Consider the following 21434-nt stretch of genomic DNA (forward strand, 5'->3'; position numbering starts at 1 on the left):
GGTTAAAATGGTTAATGGTTTGGTTTTAGAGACTTCAGAATCAAATAGCTAAGTTGGAATGGGGGGCATGGTTTAAGGAGCAGAATTCAAAAGGGTACTAACTATTGGGACTTTAGTAGAAGCGGAAATAGGGTGGCTAATAAGAGAAAAGATTTCAACAGTTGGGATACAAATAATCGCAGTGCATTAAATGAAAGTAAGATGGGCTTACTTAAGATTTTTTATACCAATGCTCGTAGTATTAGCAACAAGATGGAAGAATTGAAAAGCATAATAATAGACGAGAGGTTGGATATTATTGGAGTTACCGAGACATGGGCTACCGAAAATAATTCTGATTTATTACAAGATAGAGTAGGTAAAAGAGGTGGTGAGATTTTATTTTATGTCAGAGACATTTTAACTTGCAATGAATTGGTAATTAATGATAAACCTAATGAGATTGATATGATTTGACTGGAGTTGATGAGCAATAAGGACAAAAAATTACGTTTAGGGAACATTTATATGCAACCCAACTTAAGCCAGGGTCAAGATGAACAGATGTTTAGTATTATTAGTGACATTTCAAGCAAGGTGTCAGTCATCATAATGGGAGATTTTAATTTTCCAGGAATTGATTGGAATAATTTTTACCACAGTAATAGCAGAGAAAAGAGGAATTTTTGAAAGTAATTGGTGACTGTTTCTTAGATCAAATTGTAACTCAGGGTACTCGACAGGATGTGATTTTCAATCTAGTTTTCTGTGACATGGAAGGTTCTGTTCAAGGATTATGTGTAGGGGAACACATTGGAGATAGTGACCACAACAGTATTAGGTTTGGGATTAACTTTGATATGCACAAAGTAGAGAATTTTAGGTTTGTTCCCAATTTCAGAAATACTGATTTTGTGGCACTTAGGCAGAGTTTAAAAGCAGTTTTTTCTTCCGGATTGGACAATAGCTATGTGAATCTTCAGTGGGCAGAGTTTAAGGAAAATCTAGCGAAAACGGTTGGGGATCATGTTCCCTTTAGGTATAGTGCCTAGAAAGAGTAGTGTACCAACCGCCGCTGTTTTTCCCTGCAATTCTTGAGGACGAAATTGAGGAATTCCGCTAGAGGGCAGTGCGGTTAGAGAGCACGTTACTTTTGACGGAGTTCACATTAGTTGATGCAGGATTTAGTTATAATTTGGTTATGTGTTAATGTTGTTTTTCCGCATTTTGTAAAATAATTATGAGAGTTTTAAAATATTTTAATGGACACGTCAAAGTCGAATATTAAGAGAAAAAAAAAGCTACATCTTGGTTTATACCAGCGTGCAAAAGTGGTTACGGATCAGGCAAAGAAAATGTTTCGCTTTTCAAAGTTACCGAAGATGAGGAGAAACTTAAGCAGTAGCGTACCTACATGGGTGACACCCGGGAGCCAATTTGTGGTGTTATGCCCCCCTCCCTCCCCCTCGACAAAAAAAAAAGGTTTTAATATTCTTTGTAAGCATGAAATTCATACAATTTTCAGTTCAATTACAAACAATATGAACCTAATCCTGAGTATAGTAATCACCCCATGATGTGGGGTGAAAGAGGGGCATTCCAGGGGGGGGGATTACCTCTGGAAAATTTTGAAATTTGTAGTCTTAAAAACGTATTTTATCTTCATATTTTTCAGAAACTTGCAATTCCACTTTGGGTGTTACCCCCCAGATGGGTGACACCCGTGACGGACTGCTCCCTATTGACGCCATTGACTTAAGGAATGGAACTCTTTGATTTTCTCTAAAATTTTCAATGGTGCTGTCTGCGCCATAACCCCCTCCCCTCCTCCTCGGCACCCCTGTGTAGCTGAGGGTAAATTGCGCGAATCTCTGGTTTATCGAGATAACCGATAGCTTTCAGATCTTCAAATGCAGATTTAGTTCTGGGTATCATCCCCCCCCCCCCCCGCCACCCAAGAATGACAGAGCACTCCCCCCTTCCCTAAATTTTACGAAGCACCACCTCACCCAAAAAAGTTACTCAATGACACTTTAATATTTTTTAAACACCTCTAAAAGTTTTGATGGTTTAATCTGCACCCTGACTACGCCCACTCCCCCCCCCCCTTTCATGCCTGTTTTAGCTTTACTTGAGTTATTAAAATTATTTACTGGAAAATTTACTTTTCGAGATGGCCGATAGGTTTTGAAAAATGCAGATGGTTTAGTTATGAATGCCCCTCCCCCAAGAGCGAACGCTCAACTCATTTACATCTCCAAATTTTGCGCAGCACCCCACCCCTCAGAATTGCTATCCCCCAAAATGAAACTTTTATCTTTTTACAGCACACTTTGTAAAAATTTGAAAGGCATAAACAGAGCCATACTCCCTCCCCCCGCCCCGCATTAGTAAATAATTAAAATTAAATTGCTGAAATATTTACTTACCGAAATGGCAGACTGATTGTCTACATAACAGAAACATATACGCTAATAGTTAATCTATGGAAGTTTCCTAAGAGTAATGACGCAAAGTATCCCCCCTTTCCATTTTACTCAGCATCTCCCCCACCCCCAGTAGTGCCCAGTAGTTTCCCTATTATGAGACTAAAATCATTTTGAAACACCCTCTGTAAAAATTTCGTTAGTTTAGTCTCCTCCATGAACCGTCAACCCCCCTCCTCCGCTCGGGATCGGCCCCCTTGCTTTAGCTATAATCATATTAGGAAAAATACTGAAACATTTTAACAACAAAATAACCACAGGCTGTTCTATGCAAAAACTTTTGTTAGGAAAGCTCATCCTAAAGGCAATAGCATCCCCTCTCACTATTTTAGAGCCCCCTCTCCTCCCCCCTTGAAAATGTTCCCCCTTAAATTGAGACTGAAATTCTTTTTAAATGCCTTCTTTTGAAATTTTTGCTAGTGTAGTCTCCATCAAAATCCTTTAAAAAAAACAACTTCTCTAAACTATTCTTTTGTTTTTAAATCGTAAAATAAATTCTAAATTTACTAACTTCTTTATTTTGTATCAAATTTGCAAATTCGCACTGCATATTTTAGCAAATAGTATTTTAATTAGCTAAAATAATTCAGAAGCAGGTTTAATAATTAAATAAGTGACACACAGTCCTTCAAAAATTTCTTTTGGCAAATTTTACTATCCAGTTTCCTTTTATCTTTCCAGAAACAATGAAAGATCACGCCAATTGCTAATGAAATATCTGACCAAATAAAGTAAAATACGAAACCATTATTGCTAACAAACTAGAGTTAAAATTTCAATAAATTATTTTAAAAAAAATTGCTTTAAAAACTTATAGTATATTCATTAAAGAGGAGTCATGTAATATTTGTGCGGCTTTGAAAAATAAAGAAACACCCCAGCCAGACAAAGAACTTATTCCAAAATCTATCTTTTACAATGAAATAAGTTCGATCCAAAAACGGGGCATTTAAGCCGCGAAATTAGCATGTAATTGCTGGTTTAAAACGATTCTGATTGAGAAACATAACATGCTCCCAGGGCGCAGCGCCGTCTGGATTTTACTCAGATCTGACTTCACTTTTTCTCTGTTGATCGGCACACTACTTTTTCTAGGCACTATACTTTAGGAGAAAGGGTGTCAACACAAAAACTTGGCTGATGTGGTTCTCCAGGGAAACTAAAGACGCTCTAAATTACAAGCAAGCCACTTTTCATAGGTTTAATGAAACTGGTCACTGTGCAGATAGGCTCCAGTATTGTAAGTCAAGGCGTAAATTTAAGTATTTGGTACAGATTCAGAAAAGAGAGTTGGAGCAAAGACTGGCAGATAACATAGACAGGAATCTAAAGAGGTTTTTTGCATACGCTAATTCGAGGAAAGTTTGAAATAGTCATATTAGGCCACTGGTTGATGAACTCGGAATTTTAGTTCAGGACGATAGTGATATTGCTAATGTTCTTAATAACTTTATTCAAGTGTTTTTAACAACAACTGTATCTCAACAGTTGATACCAGCAAGATGAAAGCTATAGTACAGCTTGAGGACTTTGTATTTTCCAGGGATGACATTTTATTTCATTTGAAAAATAAATTACTTTTGAATAAAAAAAAACGCCTTCAAAAAATACCCAGCAACTAAAAAGCAAAAAAAAAACTGATTACACATACATTCTATTTCCTACCCAAACATAGAAATGAAATTTATTTTACAATTCCAGTACAAAAATCAACTAAACTAAACAACAAATTATAAAATAAACACTGATTTAAATTACTATACGATGAATTATTTTAAATTCCTAACTAATTATATATGATCTCTTATTTTTTAATAACCTTTTGAAGTCAGGGCCTCCTATAAACAACTACATGATTAATATGTAACAACTACATAATTTATACGTAAAGACATTAATGTATTGGAAAGGGTTCAAAGGCAGGCTACAAGGCTAATAAATGGACTTTCTCACTTAGACTAAGATTCCATGCTTAGAAGGCTAAAAATGTACAGTCTTGAGCAAAGAAGAGACTGAGGGGGACATGATTCAGTTGTTTAAATTTATTAAAATGAAAGATGTTACGGTGCTAAAGTTTAGCACTGAAAACAAGACAAGGGGTCATTGTTTTAAGCTATTTAACAGGCTAACATGGATATTAGGAAAAATTATTATTTTAGCAGGGTAGTGGAACCTTGGAAAAGTTTACCAGAAGAGGTGGTAATAAGCAAGAGAATAGATAGTTTTTAGAGGGCCATTGATCTTCACTGGGGATTGTAAATTAACTAGGACCAGCCTAGCTGGTCCCAGAGCCTGTTGCTGGTCGTCACTTTTGTATTTGTATTTATTGTATAATTGTGTCTGTTTGGGTTCATAGAAAGAATATCTTAATTTTGTATGACTTTAATGGTATCCTAAAAACTTTAACAAAACTATTTGAAAAGAGTAACTGCTCTCTTTGGATATAAATTGATGAAAACAAATGAAGCAGAAATGTATTATTTTTATTATTTTTGTCTGTTACTCTTTAGTTTGTTACCTAAATGTGTTAACTTTTTGTTGGAATATTTTCCCACAAAGGAATAAATGTAAAAACGACTTAAGAAACATTTACATTGAATTAAAGCTTCTAATTTCGTATTTATTTATTTCCACTTTGTAATACTTTGTAATACTCAGAAACATATGTCCTCATTATTATCCATACATTTAATTGAAATCCTGAGAAAAATAGTGGCAGGGACGGATCCAGGACTTCTTCAAGGGAAGAGCGAAATTGCATGTTTGGAACTTCAATTTTGAATAAAATAGACAGTTAAGGACCCTCTTTCCCTATCATTATTGAATATTGTTTAAAATTACATATTTGGAACTACAGTTTCAAAAAATTAGCAGAGGAAAGAGCTTGAACCTCATTCCTTCCTCTAACGTTACCAAAGATGGTTTAAAATTGCAGTTTTAAGACATCAAGGTTGAAATATTCTGAAATATTTCTGGCTGAGAACTCCCTTAAATTCTTCGCAGACTGTCTAAAAAATAATATTTTGAAACTTCAATGTCGAAAAATGCCAGTCGAGTCTCTCAAGGGAGGGGTGATCGCCCCTCACTTGTATCCGTCCATGGATAGTTGTTCTTAACTTCGCTGGAGCACTAGCTTGAAATACTCACACGTGAATTTTTATTTCAATTCATCAAGGCATTGTTTCTATGATTCTTTGTGTAGATAATTGTAGTTTTTTGTTTACTGCTATATGTTTTTACCGAAAAAATTGATTGCCTTACTCCTTCTTTAATCTTCCGAACTGCTTATTAATTTGGTTTTCTTTTCAGATCTTGTGTGATGATATTACTACCGACAAGTTTTTTGCTGTTTTCTTTCCTAAAGTAAGGTTTTTTTCTATTGTAGAATGAAACTGCATTGGTATACTTTCATCAGAATCAGAGTAGTAAGAAAAAAATAAATGAATAGGAATGTATTGCTTAATATTTAGTACGGGAAAATATCCAAACAATAACCCAGTCACAAAACGCATCACAAGTAAAATCCCCCTATTTCATGTTCAAATAAATTCTTAAATGAAACATGATTTTAACACATGAATACATAAATTAAACATTGAACAAAAACCCTAAATCAATTCTTCTACTTCAGTAAAACTATACAAATATTGACATTCAAACCTATTCAAATATTGACAATCTATTATATACAGAGGCATACATGGAGGAGAGTAGGTGACACCTGTAGGCCCAGGCCCAAGCCTGAAGGGGGGCCCGAGATTTTTAAAATGTGGTGTGAAATATCTGTAGGGATATAGGGTTAACAATATGAGGGGGGGGGGCTTGAAAGTTATTTGTGGTGAGCTCCAAAATTTCTGTGTATGCCCTTAATCATACCCAGGGTATCCCTCGTGTAACACGGTTAATTCGTAGTATCGAAACCATGTTATACTAGACTTTTTTATAAATGTGTTTTTTACTTATTTTTTAACCTAATTAATCATGTACATATCATAAATCATCTCAATCTGTACTGTGTTATATCGAAACCAATTCATAAGGTGCAAATTTTATAACTGATGAAATTTCAGCTCAATAGAACATATAAATGGAAACTGACAACCAGAATATACAAAGACCCACTGATTTAAAAATAAGAGTTGTTATAAATGATAAAACTTAATCATCTTACATACCTTAAATTAAAACTGTTATGCACAACAAGAAGAAACTTAATCCACTTTTCTTTATGTACTAAGAACAAAACTCTTTCCATAAGAGAAAATATCTGCTTTTCTGCAGCAGTAAAGTTCGTCTGAGCAACAACAACAAAGCAAAATTTAAAATAAAATAAATAGAATCATTCTATTTACTTTATTTCATATTTTGTTTCGACTACATTTATCGTTTACCAAATTTAGCTGTTCATTCCTAATGTTATTTTCTTACAATGCATTGGAAACAAAATAATATTCACCTTTTTGCTTTTAGAACATTGATGAGAAAAATCAAGTATGTATTTAAAAGTTGAAAGTTAGTGTTTGTTATACAGGGAAACCAAACTTTTGAGCCCAAGACAGACGATTTTTCGTAAAAGTCATAAAAACAAAGTAAAAACTTTTTAGTTGTTATCATACATTTTTTAACAGAGTATTGAACAAAAATTGAATTATTTCTTTTAAAATTGGTGTTACATCAAAACCGTGTAGTTATGAATTAAAGTTCTGTACCAAGTAATGTCAAAACCATGTTATAATAATCGCAAATTTGGTACTGTTTAATATCGAAACTGTGTTGTAGAAGTACTGTGTTATACAAGGGACGCCTGTATATTAAAATAGCACTGTTTTTTAGTTTAAAGTTCCCACGGAAGCCATCTAAAGTTTGAAACATATGATAATACTTTTAGAAAAAATATAATTTCACGCAGTGTTCAATACCATAAAAATACCAATACAAATCTGCACCTTTTTACATTCCTTTTAGGCATGAAACAATTCTACAAAATTCCAAGCCCATGAAAGCGTTTAATTTCAAATTCCATGATGAGTACAAAGGATTGCTTTTATTTATCTTCCGAATAGCAGACTCGGAGCTTTACTTGTTCCCTAGCCAATTCCAATTGGCACCCAAGGACCCGACTTTCGATAAGGCATGTGAAAATCTTTCACTTTTGCTGCTGGTTTCTTAAAAATATACTTTCGAGACAGCAGGCTTCTCATTGAAGAATTTAGTTTTTTCCAAACCATCATGCATGCACTCGCTTTTCTAGAATCCGTCCATGCTCCATTCAGAAATCTCAACACAGCGTCAGCCACACAAGAACAGGAGATGAGCAGACGCAGACCCATCTGTCTCATTTTGTGTGCTGCCTTATACCCTTTTCCTCTTCTATTGACTGTTGCCAATCCATATTAGCATTTTGAGCCATACAGGAACTCTTTATGAAATAAGAAACTTCTGCTAATTTCAGAAAACAAAAGATTAACTGTGTTGCAAAGTTTAATCCTTAGCTGATTTAATGATTCCTTTAGTAGAGTTTGATTAGGTATCAAAAGTATATGGAGTATGTCTATGTTACTTGTCCTAGACAAAAAAAATCCCTCACATGTCAAGTGTTTTTTTTTTTGGTTGGGGGGGGGGGGGTTGAATGTTATTATTAGAGTAAAAAATGCATGATAGAATTCAAGCTCTATTTTCAAATATACTTACTAAACTGAAAAACAGTTTATGTATGTCATAGATTTTTTTTTTTGTTTAAGAAGATATTTATCTGGTAGTTAAAATTCATGTTTTTTATTCACTTTTTGTGATGTCTAAGTCAACTTAAATGATCTCTGAACTTTGTTGTTATTTAACTTTGAGTGACATTGACGTATTTTAACAGTGTACAAATAAACATGAAAAGTAGAGCAATTCCTTTACATCATAGTGAGACCCTGATCCAGCATATCTTGTATTTAATGTTTTCTCACTCAGTTGTCATTTGTCCCAAAAGTTTTCCACCCATGTGATTCTAAAATATTCCATATTTAATGCTTCAACTCTTATATGGTTACTGAGTAGAAGGCTTTTTTAAACTTGACGGACTGCATTCAGTTTGGAAATTTTTCAAATACACTTTAGTTTACAAAATACAATACATCCTTATCAATGAATGTACCAACTGTAAATAATTTGATTGACTAAATCAAATTATTTATATGATAAAAACATGTTAGTGAACATTAGCTTTCATCTTCAAAAACGCCATTCTAGCTTTAAATAGTGGAAGCATTCCTTCTGAATAATGAAGATAAGAGAATGTTTTACAGAAGTCATTTGTGTTCAAAATGTGATTTGGAATATAATTAATTAAAAAAAAAGTTATTTCATTTTAAAAACTGATGGCTAAAATACTTGCATTATAACTTTATGTATGTCTTAACTCATCTTCAGCTACCTCTTTAATCTAATCATAAATAAGAGTAGGTTATAAGTAGGTCATTCTTGTAGTAAGCTAGCTGCATTAAGGGTTTTATTGTGCTCAACAATACTTTGTTTCTTACATGAAGTGTCTTGCTTCATATGTTCATGTTTCTTGCTTCCCCTTTTGTATTTATTGTAATTGTTTCATATTTATGCTTGCAGTGCTCTAAGCCTTAATGTGAATCCTACTTACTACAACTTTCTTTCAGGCTTCTGATCTCATTATGGCTTTTGATGAACATGTTTTGGTTAATAAACTAAAATTTGGTGTCATTTATCAAAAAGCTGGTCAAGTAAGTACAAATTCATAGTTTAATTTTGACTATTTACGTATTCATATCTGACTCTATTGATTGCTAATTACATTTATTTTCATTTCTATTTTAATCTTTATCTTTTTTTGAAAAATAAATTGCAAAATACAGCTGACTTTGGAAGTATCTTTGTGATTTGATACCCTGATAAAATTAAAAGCATAATTTTTAAAACATAATATTTGAAGTTTACTGCTTTTAGCATTAAATTATAAAGCCTTATAAATTTAATTTTATCTATTTAATTAAATATATAATTATGTCCTTCATAGACTACAGAAGAAGAAATGTTTGGAAATGAATTTCATAGTCCTGCTATGGAAGAGTTCCTGCAATTTTTAGGGGAAAAAATAGAATTGAAAGGTTTCACTGGGTAACTATTTCATTTATGTTAATATGTTTGACTTTTCTTATTAAAAATAGTAATGGGTAAGAAAGAGTTGTGCTAAAATCAAAATACATGAAAAAAAAAAAACTTTTAATACAAAAAGAGAGTAGAAACAGGGGTGTCCATCCCCTCAAAGAGTGATGTGCACTCCTTTCTTATATAATGAAGCAGCACCCCAATAAAGAACCCCTCTCCCCCCCCCCAAAGAAAGCCTCTAAAAGGACCCCTAAAATGTTTGATGACATGATCTGGGACTTAACCCCCCCCCCTCAGCTTGCAGCACCCCTGGTGGGAAACAGATTAAAAATTAAAATATCAGTTGTAATCTTGGACAACTTTGGTCCTGCAAAATTGATTTGTTTTATTTTGAATAAGAACTTTTGATTACAAGAAAGTATTTAAAATGTTTTCCTGTTTATTCACTGCTATGTACATTTATGTATACATTTTGCATTTTCATTATAAAAATATAAATTTTTGAATATCATTGAAAAATGCTTATTTAATGATATCTTAAATTTTCCTATGTACTGTACATGCTTAATTTCTTTCTTTTTTACAAGATTTAATGGGGAAGCAATATTTCTCAAATTTCAGGGCTGCCACTGGCGCACAGTGGAGTATTTGACTGAAAATCCTGGCCAAAAGTCCAAAATTAAAAATTTACCCGGTTTTTATGAAAATTTATTCTATGATAGTTGACTAACTGGTGCATCGATCGGCACCTGTTTTGGAAACCTGAGTCACATACAATTGCTCATAGCCTTGGTAAAAGATGAGATTTCTATGAGAATTTTCGCTTTTTTGTTACGTTTCAGCTTAATTATTACGTTTCAATGTAGATTTTTTTGTGGCTTTATAAATGAATGGAATTGACCCAAATCAATGTTACGGGATAAAGAAATGTCAGGGCTTTGTGCTAATTATAAATCAAAGTAAATATTTTTATTTTCTTTTTGTAAAAAAAAATAAAGAAAACTTGGTACGGAAGATTTTTAAAGGCTTTTCGCCTTAATTTATAACTAGAGAAAGCTTTTTAAACGGGTGTCGGACTCGGTCAGGCTGTTTTGAAAGTTGCATCGTATTTGGCAAAGTCTCTAGTGCTAATTTCTGCAAAAAAATCTTCCGCCTACAACTGCCCTTTTTTTAAATTTTTTTTTTTAAGTGCATAATCCAATCGTTTTGTGACAAGTCATGATTTTAAACTGAGTTTACCTACAAAGATTTTATAAATTTGTAAAAAGTAATCAAAAGTACTACTGAATGAAAAAATCAACATATTTAAGCGCACAAACAACAATAAAATTTCAGACACGAGTTTCAGGGTTACGAGAAACCGCTTCATGAATGTATAAAAGTGTAAGCTATGGAATGAGAATCGTCCAATTAATTTTAAAATACTTACCTTTATGCATCGCTAAAGGAATTCATTGAATCCCTAAATCATGTGTTTGCATTTAATTATGTTAATTTTCTCATGTACGTTAATGAGGTAATAAATTAAATTTTTTCTCGTTAAGAAAATTTTATCTTCCTTAAAATTGAGATAAATTTTAAATAAAATTAATAAATATTTATATTTTTTCAGATCATTGTTGCAAATAATGTGCCGGGGGAGGGGGAGTCTTTTCTCCCTTATATGTAGTATATTTGTTATTTTCTCCTAACGCTAGCGAGCTATCCACATTTAAGACATTTTACCTACTCATTGTAAAATTGAAGTTGTATTAAATTTTAGTTCCAAGTTTTTGTTCACACAATTTTTAACGGGACACATCAGGCTATGTAAAACTAAGGATCAACCCAAGGTACGGGTATATGTACAATATATAAAATTCAAAAACAAAAAGCTTTTGAATATCCATTTTCGAGTGTTTTTACAGTTATAACTTACTAGTTAATTTTTTTTTTACTATAGAAAAAAGGTTCTTTGTAGCCCCGAAACCAATTCCTTTTATGCGTGATTAACTCAGGGTTTTAATGATTGAAACCGAACAGAAAGGATAAAATTGATTTTTTTTTTTAAATTTCAAATTAGTGTTTTGTACAGAACACTAGGATTTTTTAAACGTTTTTTATTTATATATATTTTTTTTCGAACAGTGCACTTAATTACATATCTTCGAAGAAAATTATGTTGAAAACAGCCATATCACATTAAACATATTTACTTATCACTTGTTAAAGCGTTATTGGCAAGCAACTGTTGCATCCGTTTCGGATCGAGTGAAAATTATTGAAAATTTTTATTTCAACTCATTGAAAAAAAATTCATTATAAATCAGTGAAACAACATAATTTCACCGTTTTTGCTTTAAATAAAGATAAGGTGTTTATATTATTTCCTTAAAAGTTTCAGAGCCATAACATTACTAGAATACTGGATGCAGGAATTTTAGTTCACATTGATTGAATAATTGAAAAAAGTCGAAAAAGTGACCTCCCTTTGTAAATTCCTAGAAATTCGGTTAATTACGTTAGAACTTCAAACAAATCATATTTTCAAAGAAAACTATTTTTCCTATCTTGTGATGCATTGGTTTTTTTTTTCTACGTTCACTAGGATCGTTTTTACGGTCGTAAACATGCAAAAGTCTAAACCGTGGATAAAACATTAAATATTTCAATTTCTAATTTAAATTAAAAAAATCGAGTTTCAAATTGTAACATCAGGCTTTCAGACAACTTGTATACAAAGTTTCCTGTCTTTAAGTGGAATGGCTTCACTGTACAGCCCACAAACACACAGAAGGGTGTTGTCTTCAGAAGAGTGAAAATTTCAAACTAGTTTTGGCCAGGAATTTCAGTCAAATACTCCACTGTGTGGCGGCTAAAATGTCGATTAATGCTACTATTTTGAAGCAAAAGTGACTATGAACTATTTTTGTCAAAATGACGAAAAAGATTATTTCACAATTAATAATTTAAAAAAGAAAACGATGACTATTATAGTGAAAAAAATGACTAAAATGCATAAAAACTCCCTTTTTCCCTTTCCTAGGGCAAAAAATTGAAAATTCACTTATGAGTTTACCCCTATTTTCCAGAGGGGAAAAAAAACAGAATACTTTACCATGCTTATTTTTTCCAAAATAAGCGTTTTAAAAAGTAGCTAAATGAAAATTTGCTCTGTGTATAGGTCTATCCCCTTGCTTATATGCCACACAGCCATGATACAGTGAAAACTGTGTAAGTTGATCACTTATGGTGCACTACTTCAGTGATCCAACTTATAGAGGTTGATTTATATAACATAGAACTAATTCTGTGTGCGTACCTGAAAAAAAAAATCAACTTGGACAGGTGGTCAACTTCACAGGCTTTACTGTATGGCTATTTATCAAAGTGTCATTACATTATTATGACATCTACACTGGTCTAAAAAAATGAGAGTATTTTAGAAACTGAAGGGTACAGGGGAAAACCCCGGCCGACCAAAAAACACAGCTAATTTTTAGAAAAACGCATTTGAATGTTTGACTGATGGACTTTTCCTCCAGTAACATGCATTTTTGAACAAATATTTCAATTGACTCATGGAGTTTTGTCAAAAGACAATAAACTAATAAGAAAAGTATACTTCAGCATCCACTGCATCATTATTTAATTTCCCAGTAAAAGCTGCCTGATGGGCTTTTCCCCCATACCCTTCAATTATTTTCTACATCTGGCAATTATTTTGAGGACTATTCTTCATTTTACAAGCCATTAAACCAATTATTTTTAGTAGCAGAACTTGATGGCAGCCCTTAAATTTAAATTTCTTTTATTTTTATATTTGCAAAGGACTGAGTAGGTCCTTTCACTATTATTTATTAATTTCAAGAACAATTGAAATTCTATTAAAAATTGCTCAGCATTAATAATTTAAAAAATGTCCATTCAACTAAAGTTTGTGTTATGTGAGGTGTCCTTGGTCTGAGCAACTACTGCTGATATTTGCCTACTATTTGTAAGTTACTCAATGCAATAGCTGGACAGGAAGAGATGGCATTATGCATTTCAGAATTTTATGCAAATGAAATAGCAGTTAAAATGATATTAATTTTTTGGGTTAAGAAATGAGATGTGTGTACTGAACTATTGAACATAAAACATTCAATGGTGTAACTGCATTAGTTTCTTGTGGCTTTTTAACTTTCATCATCCCTTAGTAAGATTGAAATGGATTCTTCAGTTAGAAAATTATCTTTATTATTTTTAGATTTTTTTCAAAACTTTTCTTTCTTTGCAGTTTTATTTTAATTTAATAAAATATTGATGCTGAAAAAAAAAAATAGTTGTTTAATGTTATTGAGGTTGAGCATATTTTATTTTTGTATTGATAAATCATGGATAATGATTCTGCATACTAATTGTTACACACAAAATAGATGTTAAAGTAAAAAATTAAGAGGAAAAAAAGTACTTTAATTATTTCTATGTAATAGGTTTGAAGTTAAATAGTTAATTTTCTGTCTTCCTATGGCTATTATTGCAAATATTATTGCATGTGTGCAAAAAATATGAAGTTTAGGTAGATGCTAGTTATGATTTTTTTTTTTCTAATTTAGTTTCAGAGGAGGATTGGATACTCATGATGGTTTAACAGGAGATCATGCCTTTTACACTTGGTTTCAAAATGTTGAGATTATGTTTCATGTATCTACACTTCTTCCTTACTCATCAACTGACCCACAGCAGGTAAGTTTCAAGGAATGTTTTATGTATTTTATTAGTTCAAGAGAGAATGAAACTTTTATTTTCTTCCAGGCAGTATACAATTCTATCGTCTTGTTATCATTTTTACAAAACTCAATTTTTTTTTTTTTTTTTTTTTTTTGCATTTATTACTTAAATATACTGTAATTTCATTTTTTTTTTAATATAAATTCTTGAGTTCTGCTTCTCTATATGTGTGAGTCTCAAAATAGGAGACTTGTTGCGTGTAATAAATTTTTTAAATGTTAATATTATTAAAATTTTAATAAACTGTGACTCTGGTTGCTGCCGGGTTGTTTAAGACAGTTTGGCACTTGTTTTGGGAACTTCTAGAAAGTGTTTTTCGATTTGTGACATTGAATAATACAATGGGCCACACAGGTTCGTTTCAAGGGCCACAAATGGCCTGCAGGCTGCAGGTTGAGCACCACTGATATAAAACATTGCCACTATTCTCCTTGTATATACATAACATTTAGTATTGATAATTTTCAAACTTGTCTCAAATGTAATCTATTTTTCTATTTAAAAATATCTGTCATTTAATGTTTAGTCTCTTTGAATTATTGATTTCATTAATAATGTTTTAATTTATTTTCTGTTTCCCAAAATTACCTTTTTCAATAATAGCTTCAAAGGAAACGACACATTGGAAATGATGTTGTTGCTGTGATATTTCAAGATGAAAATACTCCATTTATGCCCACTATGATAGCATCTCATTTTCTGCACACTTTCATTGTTGTTCAAGCAATTGATCCATTAACTCCTAATACAAGGTAAAGCACCTTCTACTTGAATTAATTTGAGATTTATTTATTTATTTGCATATGTTTATTAAAAATCAGTATTCATTTTTAAGGTATAAAATATCAGTCACATTTCGGGAAGATGTTCCGTACTTTGGTCCACAATTACCTAACCCTGCAATTTTCACGAAGTCGGAAGATTTCCGAAGTTTCTTCTTGACAAAGCTGATTAATGCAGAAACAGCTTCTCTGAAAGCAAAAAAATTTGCAAGTCTTGAAGTAAGTAAATTGTATTTTCCTTTTAAATACTCTGATGTAAGACAAAACTTACTAAGTTTAGTGTTTTAATGTTGAATCATATATCACAAAAAAATAAAATTCAAAACATAAGCAAAGTTTTATCAATACTAGTAATTCTTATATTCTTCAATTTAAACTAGACAGATTGTATGAGGGACAATCTTTAAACATACTTTTTGTCACATTAATTTTACTTGCTGATTGTCTGCCTCGAAAATAAAAGTTATGTCCAGTGATGCATGTTTAACCAACTGACTTAGTTGGAAAAAAAAGTGTGACATTTTCCCCTCAAAAAATGACAACAGTTCCTAAATATCTTCATTAAAATTTGAAACTTAGTTTCAAAAAATTCTCATTTGATTAAGAAAAATTTGCAAAAAAAAAAAAAAAAAAAAAATTAACACTCTCCTAAAAACCACAATATCCGAATGAATAATGAGAAATATAGCTAAAAGGGTCGTTAGAACCAGGGTTCGAAAGTATCCAATATTTTGATATATGGATGCTTCATTTGCGAAGTCGATTAACTCCATAAAACAAAAAGTCGAGAAAATTTATGAAGAAGATTATCCATTGGAGTAAATAGGACCTTATGTTACATTTTCTGCCATCACATGGTCAGAAATGTACTGAACCAATACTTTAATATAAGTTCACATGCTAAGCATTGATTAAGTACTATTAAAGCAGAAATGATGATTTTTTTTAAAAAGTGGAGTTAATCGATTTGGCAACTGAGGCATCCATATATCGGGTATTTTCAATGAGTACAAACAAAAGTCTTTATCATAGTAAATGCATCCTCAAATCACACTTTATTTTCTTATATTATAATTACAATGTGTAGACTTAAAATTAAGGTTTCTTTCTTATTTATGTCTAATATTTCGTTTTACATTTCAATCAATTTTAATGGAGTTAATTTAGCATTAGCTGTTTTGCTAATTTTTCTTCTGTTAGCTACTTTTACATATTATTCATTTAAAATAAATAATATTTATTATATGGTGCACAGTCATAAGCCATTTTCTTGTTTTTTGAGTGATGTTTAATATTTAGTTAGGCACTTTTAATATGAATTCAAATTGTTACATTACTAATAATTTTATGAATATAAATTACAAGTAAAAAATGGAATATTGTATTATTTTGTTATATTATTGATGTATTACTATGTTATAAAAATGTAGCGCACATTTTTTTTTTTTAATAATTGAACTACTATGATTAATAACCGAACTCTCCTGTAGAAAAAGAAAAACTTTTCTGAAAGTTCACATTGGAAAAAGAAAATCAGTCTCTTTTAACCCCTGATAGAATAAGGAGATTAGTCTAGGAGAGAAAAAAACCTTTTTAGGGTGAGAACAACAATCCATAAAAATCACAATTAGATTGAAGACAGTGATTCATAAGTAAAATCAATGATTGAGTGCAGAACTTTCATCAGATTAAAGACAACAGTTCTTAAAAAATCCAATCAGAATGGAGACAATAGTGTCCAAAACTCTCCTTTAGGAAAAGACAAAACTCTTCTAAAAGTCCCCATTGTAACAAGGAAATGGGTCACTATAAACCTCTGATAGAATAAGTATAACAGTTTTACAATATGGTCAACTGTCACTTTAAAATCTCTACCTGGATAAGGAAAATAGTTCCAAAAAGGACGTTCAGAACAAAGAAACGTTTCAAAATAGTATCAGCTGTATACGTTTAAAAAAGGGGGAATAAAAACATTAGGATTGAAAAACTAGCGCCAAAAAGTTCGCTTTTGAACAAATATAATATTCTCCCAAACTCCCCATTGGAATAAGGGCGCCAGTTCCTCAAAATCCACATCAGCTTAGACTATTCTTCAGTAACCTTAAAACTAAAATTTAGGTCCCGACTAGGTTCAATACCACGATAATGAAAATAGTAATTATAAATTCAAAATAACATTTTTTGCGATAAGTCTCTGGGCTGCACCAGTGTCACAACCACGGGAGGGGTTTTAGGGTTAGAACCCCTCCCAGAACTCAAACGCATTCATTTCCTCCGTACAAATCAGGGGAAAAAACACTATTTAAACTTTTCTAGCGGGATAGATTTCGAGAAAATTTCTTACTGTTTTTGATTGGGAAGCCGTCACTAATTACACTTCAATTCTTAAATGTACGAGTAATATTTCATGATGAGCACCTCTATGGACATAAGAGAGTTAAAACGATCTCATTAAAGTGCAAAAGGGTATCATGATAGCTCAGCATTTCCAGCACTGTGCAAATTCTTTTTAAGGAAGCCTAGAGAGAGGAAGCCTATCACACAGGATTTTCTTAGGCTCCTTTCCTATTCTGATTGAGAAAGATTGAAACTGTAATTAGTTTGAATTCGACATTCATAAAGACATTGATGTATTTTAAGAGGAAGTTTTAAATATTCTCCCAAAAAACCCCACATTAAATGAATTTAAGGTTCAATTAAAACGGAATGATAAATACAGGGTGGTTATAAAATAACGTTAGGTGTTCAGAGACCTGTAGTGAGTGAAATATTGGACGAAATATTAGCAAATTTCATGGGCGTACACAGTAGACCATGGGATTTTGATTTCTGAAATAAAAAAATTAGTACCAGAAATCATCACCAGGGGAAATTTTGGCGTTGTAAAGATGTATTACTGTGAATATTGAAGAATAAAATGCTAACTGATAAAATATTTATAAATTTTATTCAAAGTCTGATTTTTACTAAAAAATGTTTAAATATGACCAACATGGAGGCAGGGGCAAAGGGGGCTAGTGTGGACAAATTTTGCATTTTTGGAAAAAACATATACTAAATATTGTGAAACTCTGGCAAGTTGAGCCCCGACTCGGACAATGTTTACCTCTGTTTTGGTAAATTAGGAGGGGTAATTGGCGCTAAGTTGAGTTGAGAAACTTTCTTAGTAGTTTTTCAAAAATAGTCCAACCAAAATTTGAGCCCATAACGCGTCTATTTTTCACTAAACTCCTCTAAAACAGGTAAACATAGTCCAGGTCACAGCTCAACTAACCAGAGCTGCACTATACTGTTTTTAATACACCTGCTATTCTTTTTACAATAATTTGCACTTTCGCACTTATTTTAATTGATATATTAAAACATTTGGCCAAACAGTTATTTAATAAAAAAAATTTCAAAAAAGGTTGTTTTTTGTCCACACTAGCCCCATGTCATGGGGCTAGTGTGGACAAGCTAGAATACCAATTAAGCTATGCAAAACAGTGGGTTTAAAAACATAAATAAGTTTTAACCTAAATAGCATATTTCTTAGCCAATTGTTATCCTTAACAAATCAAATTTTAATTAATAATAAAAGTTTAAGATATTAATTTGTAGCTATGAATTGTCTAAAAGTAAAGAAACTATTTAAAAGACAAATTAAAATGTTTGAAAGCTATTCACTTTTATTTAGATGAAAAAAGGCTATTTTAATGCAGAAAAGAAGTTTTTTTTCTACTTAACACTTTAATAAAGATATCATTATTAAATGTTATGTGAGATGCCAAGTAGAACATGCACTGTAAAAAACGATTCAAAAAGGTTCCTGGAAATTAATGTGCAACTCATGTGCCCAATTTCTGCCAATAACATCACTTGCAAAAACTTGAACGTTTTCCACTAAAAATCAGCAACCTTCGTGAAATTATTCTTTAATATTTCTGAAGGATATGGAGATCTCTCATTGAGAGCTAAGTCAACCTGGATGGGCCGTAATCAAGCGCAGGACGATACACTTAATAAATACACTCAGTTAATCTTTAAACTGGTAGCTAAAATTATTTTTCACTTCATTGAAGAGTCGACATTCGTGCAATTTGAAGCAATTCATAAAACGTTTTTCCAATGATACTTTATTTTACAGGGAAATAGGTGAAAACCCGTGAAATCCCGCAACGTTTCACAGAAATAATCAGTAGCATTTCATAATTTTTGTAGTGTGCTACTAGCAAGATCTGGAAATGGTAGTTTCCTTACAATTTCATTTCCTGATGTTTGGGACTTATGTTTTTCATCGTGGAAAAAGAATAATTTTTCTGTGCTTCAAAGCACTATTTTGTTCACCTTTTTCACAGAAGAAATGCATAATGAAATCAGTTGATTTTTATACGGCCTTTACTCGTCCAACATAGTGCAAAATGCTATTTGTTTTTCATAAACTTGGCCAACACAAAGTCATTAAGGCTTATGTCATTGGTAATTTGATTTATAAAAAATAATGATGAAAAATGTGTGAAAATGGCAGTAAATTGATTTATCAATAAACCAAACTTATTTATTAAAAAAAAGGTTGTAAAAATGTGCAAAAAACCCACAGAATCCTTTTTAAATGTCATAATTTTATCTTTTTCAATAAATCATTTTATGAAGCAATTGGTAAAGAATAAAATCCCAAAACTTAATATGATAGATAAATAAATACAGGGTTCGTACGGGTCATGGAAATCCTGAAAAGTCATGGAAAAGAATTTTAGCAAATTTCAGACCTGGAAAAGTCATGGAAAATTGAAATTTTCATTCAAAGTCATGGAAATTTATTTAGAGTCATGGAAAAATGTCCTGGGCAAAGATAAATCAGCAGTTGCTTAAAGAGCATTAGACATTTTGAGTGATTTAACAGTATAGCACATAAAAGCTATTAAAACTGGAAAACTGAACGATCCCAAAAATATATCTGAATTTTGAAATCTCATTGCATCCACTTCTGTAGCAGCCACACTTTTTTTTTTTTTTTGCAATGCGATTTCACTGCTTGGTCATCACTCATTTTGAAGTTACCATTATTTTGAAATTTTTTATACTTTATATTCTGTAGTAGCGAACTTGCACGTTCTTGATTTTTGCCACACGCACTCAAAAAAAAAAAAAAAAAAAAAACCGCAATTCAATTGCATCCGAGTTCGTTTCCATAACTTGTATAACATTTATTTTTAAATTTATCTTAATTTCTTGAAGGTTTAAAGAAATAAAGACATGAGTCAGGTGATAGAATACATAAGTAGGGGAATTCTAATACCATAAAACAGTAGTGCCCAACATATGGCTCGCAAAAGTGATCCATGCGACCCACTGCTATGTTCAATGTCAAGAATCAAACACTGTGTTCCAGAATTTCTGAACCTATTAATTTTTACGCATTTGAAAATGTGAAAATAAGTAAACAAGTAGATTTAAATCAGAAGATATATTCACTAGATATATTCACTACTGAATGTGTTTTTTAAATAAATATCTGGTTTAGAAACATGAATTTAGCAAAGAATGTTTCATTACTTTGAAGAGCCAAAGTACTGTCAAGTTATTTGGATGATTAAATGCACTGTTGACACTAAAGCCTTTTAAAGCAAATTTATTTAAATTTAGTAATAACTCAATTAACCTTTGTCCCATTCATTATCATTCTGCCTGTTTATTTAAAAAAAAAAAAATACACATTAAAAAACTACACATTTAAGCTTAATTATATTTGATTCACTGTATTTTTACTTTACTTAAATTTATATGAAGAAGACATATACGAAGTTTAGTTTTTTTAGGTGTACACTGATTGTTTTTCAATTATTAAATGCTTGGATGAGATAGTGGCATTAACGTGGAAGTTTTGCTAATGCTCATTTTCAAAAAATGGCAAGTTTCGTATTAAATAGTTCTATTATCTTCATGTAACAAGGTCATGAAAAAGTCTTGGAAAAGTCATGGAATTTTTTCATCCAAATAGAGTATGAACCCTGTAAATAAAATCATTTGTAAAAGAACTCATCACTTTGCAAGAATCAATCTTATTTTGTAAATGAAACCTAAAATATGAAAAAATGGGACATAAAATCCTTTGTAATTAAATGCATATATTTGATACTTCTTAAAATTAATTTAATCAGGCAAATAACATAAAATACATTATATTTAACTGCTTATTTTTTTCTCGCTCAGAGCTGCAAGGGATTAGTGTGAGCATGAGTCCACAGAAGCCTCATTACCATTCGTCCACAGTAACCCCATCACCGTGTGTCCACTCTAACCCCATGGGACGTTTTTTCTTTTAAGCCTT

At 31.7% G+C, this 21434-nt stretch overlaps 1 protein-coding gene across 1 annotated transcript in view; it reads left to right on the forward strand.

The window, feature by feature from the left end:
- LOC129219091 (rap1 GTPase-activating protein 1-like) overlaps positions 1-21434 on the forward strand; it is a 64442-nt gene that overhangs the window by 16331 nt on the left and 26677 nt on the right. The window contains exons 3-8 of the mRNA XM_054853410.1: positions 5775-5828; positions 9122-9205; positions 9499-9599; positions 14168-14297; positions 14946-15094; positions 15178-15343. Coding sequence (XP_054709385.1) covers positions 5775-5828; positions 9122-9205; positions 9499-9599; positions 14168-14297; positions 14946-15094; positions 15178-15343 — 684 coding nt within the window. The remainder of the gene's footprint in view (positions 1-5774; positions 5829-9121; positions 9206-9498; positions 9600-14167; positions 14298-14945; positions 15095-15177; positions 15344-21434) is intronic.

Source organism: Uloborus diversus, chromosome 3 (assembly GCF_026930045.1).
Source record: "Uloborus diversus isolate 005 chromosome 3, Udiv.v.3.1, whole genome shotgun sequence".
NCBI classification, from domain to species: Eukaryota; Metazoa; Arthropoda; class Arachnida; order Araneae; family Uloboridae; genus Uloborus; species Uloborus diversus.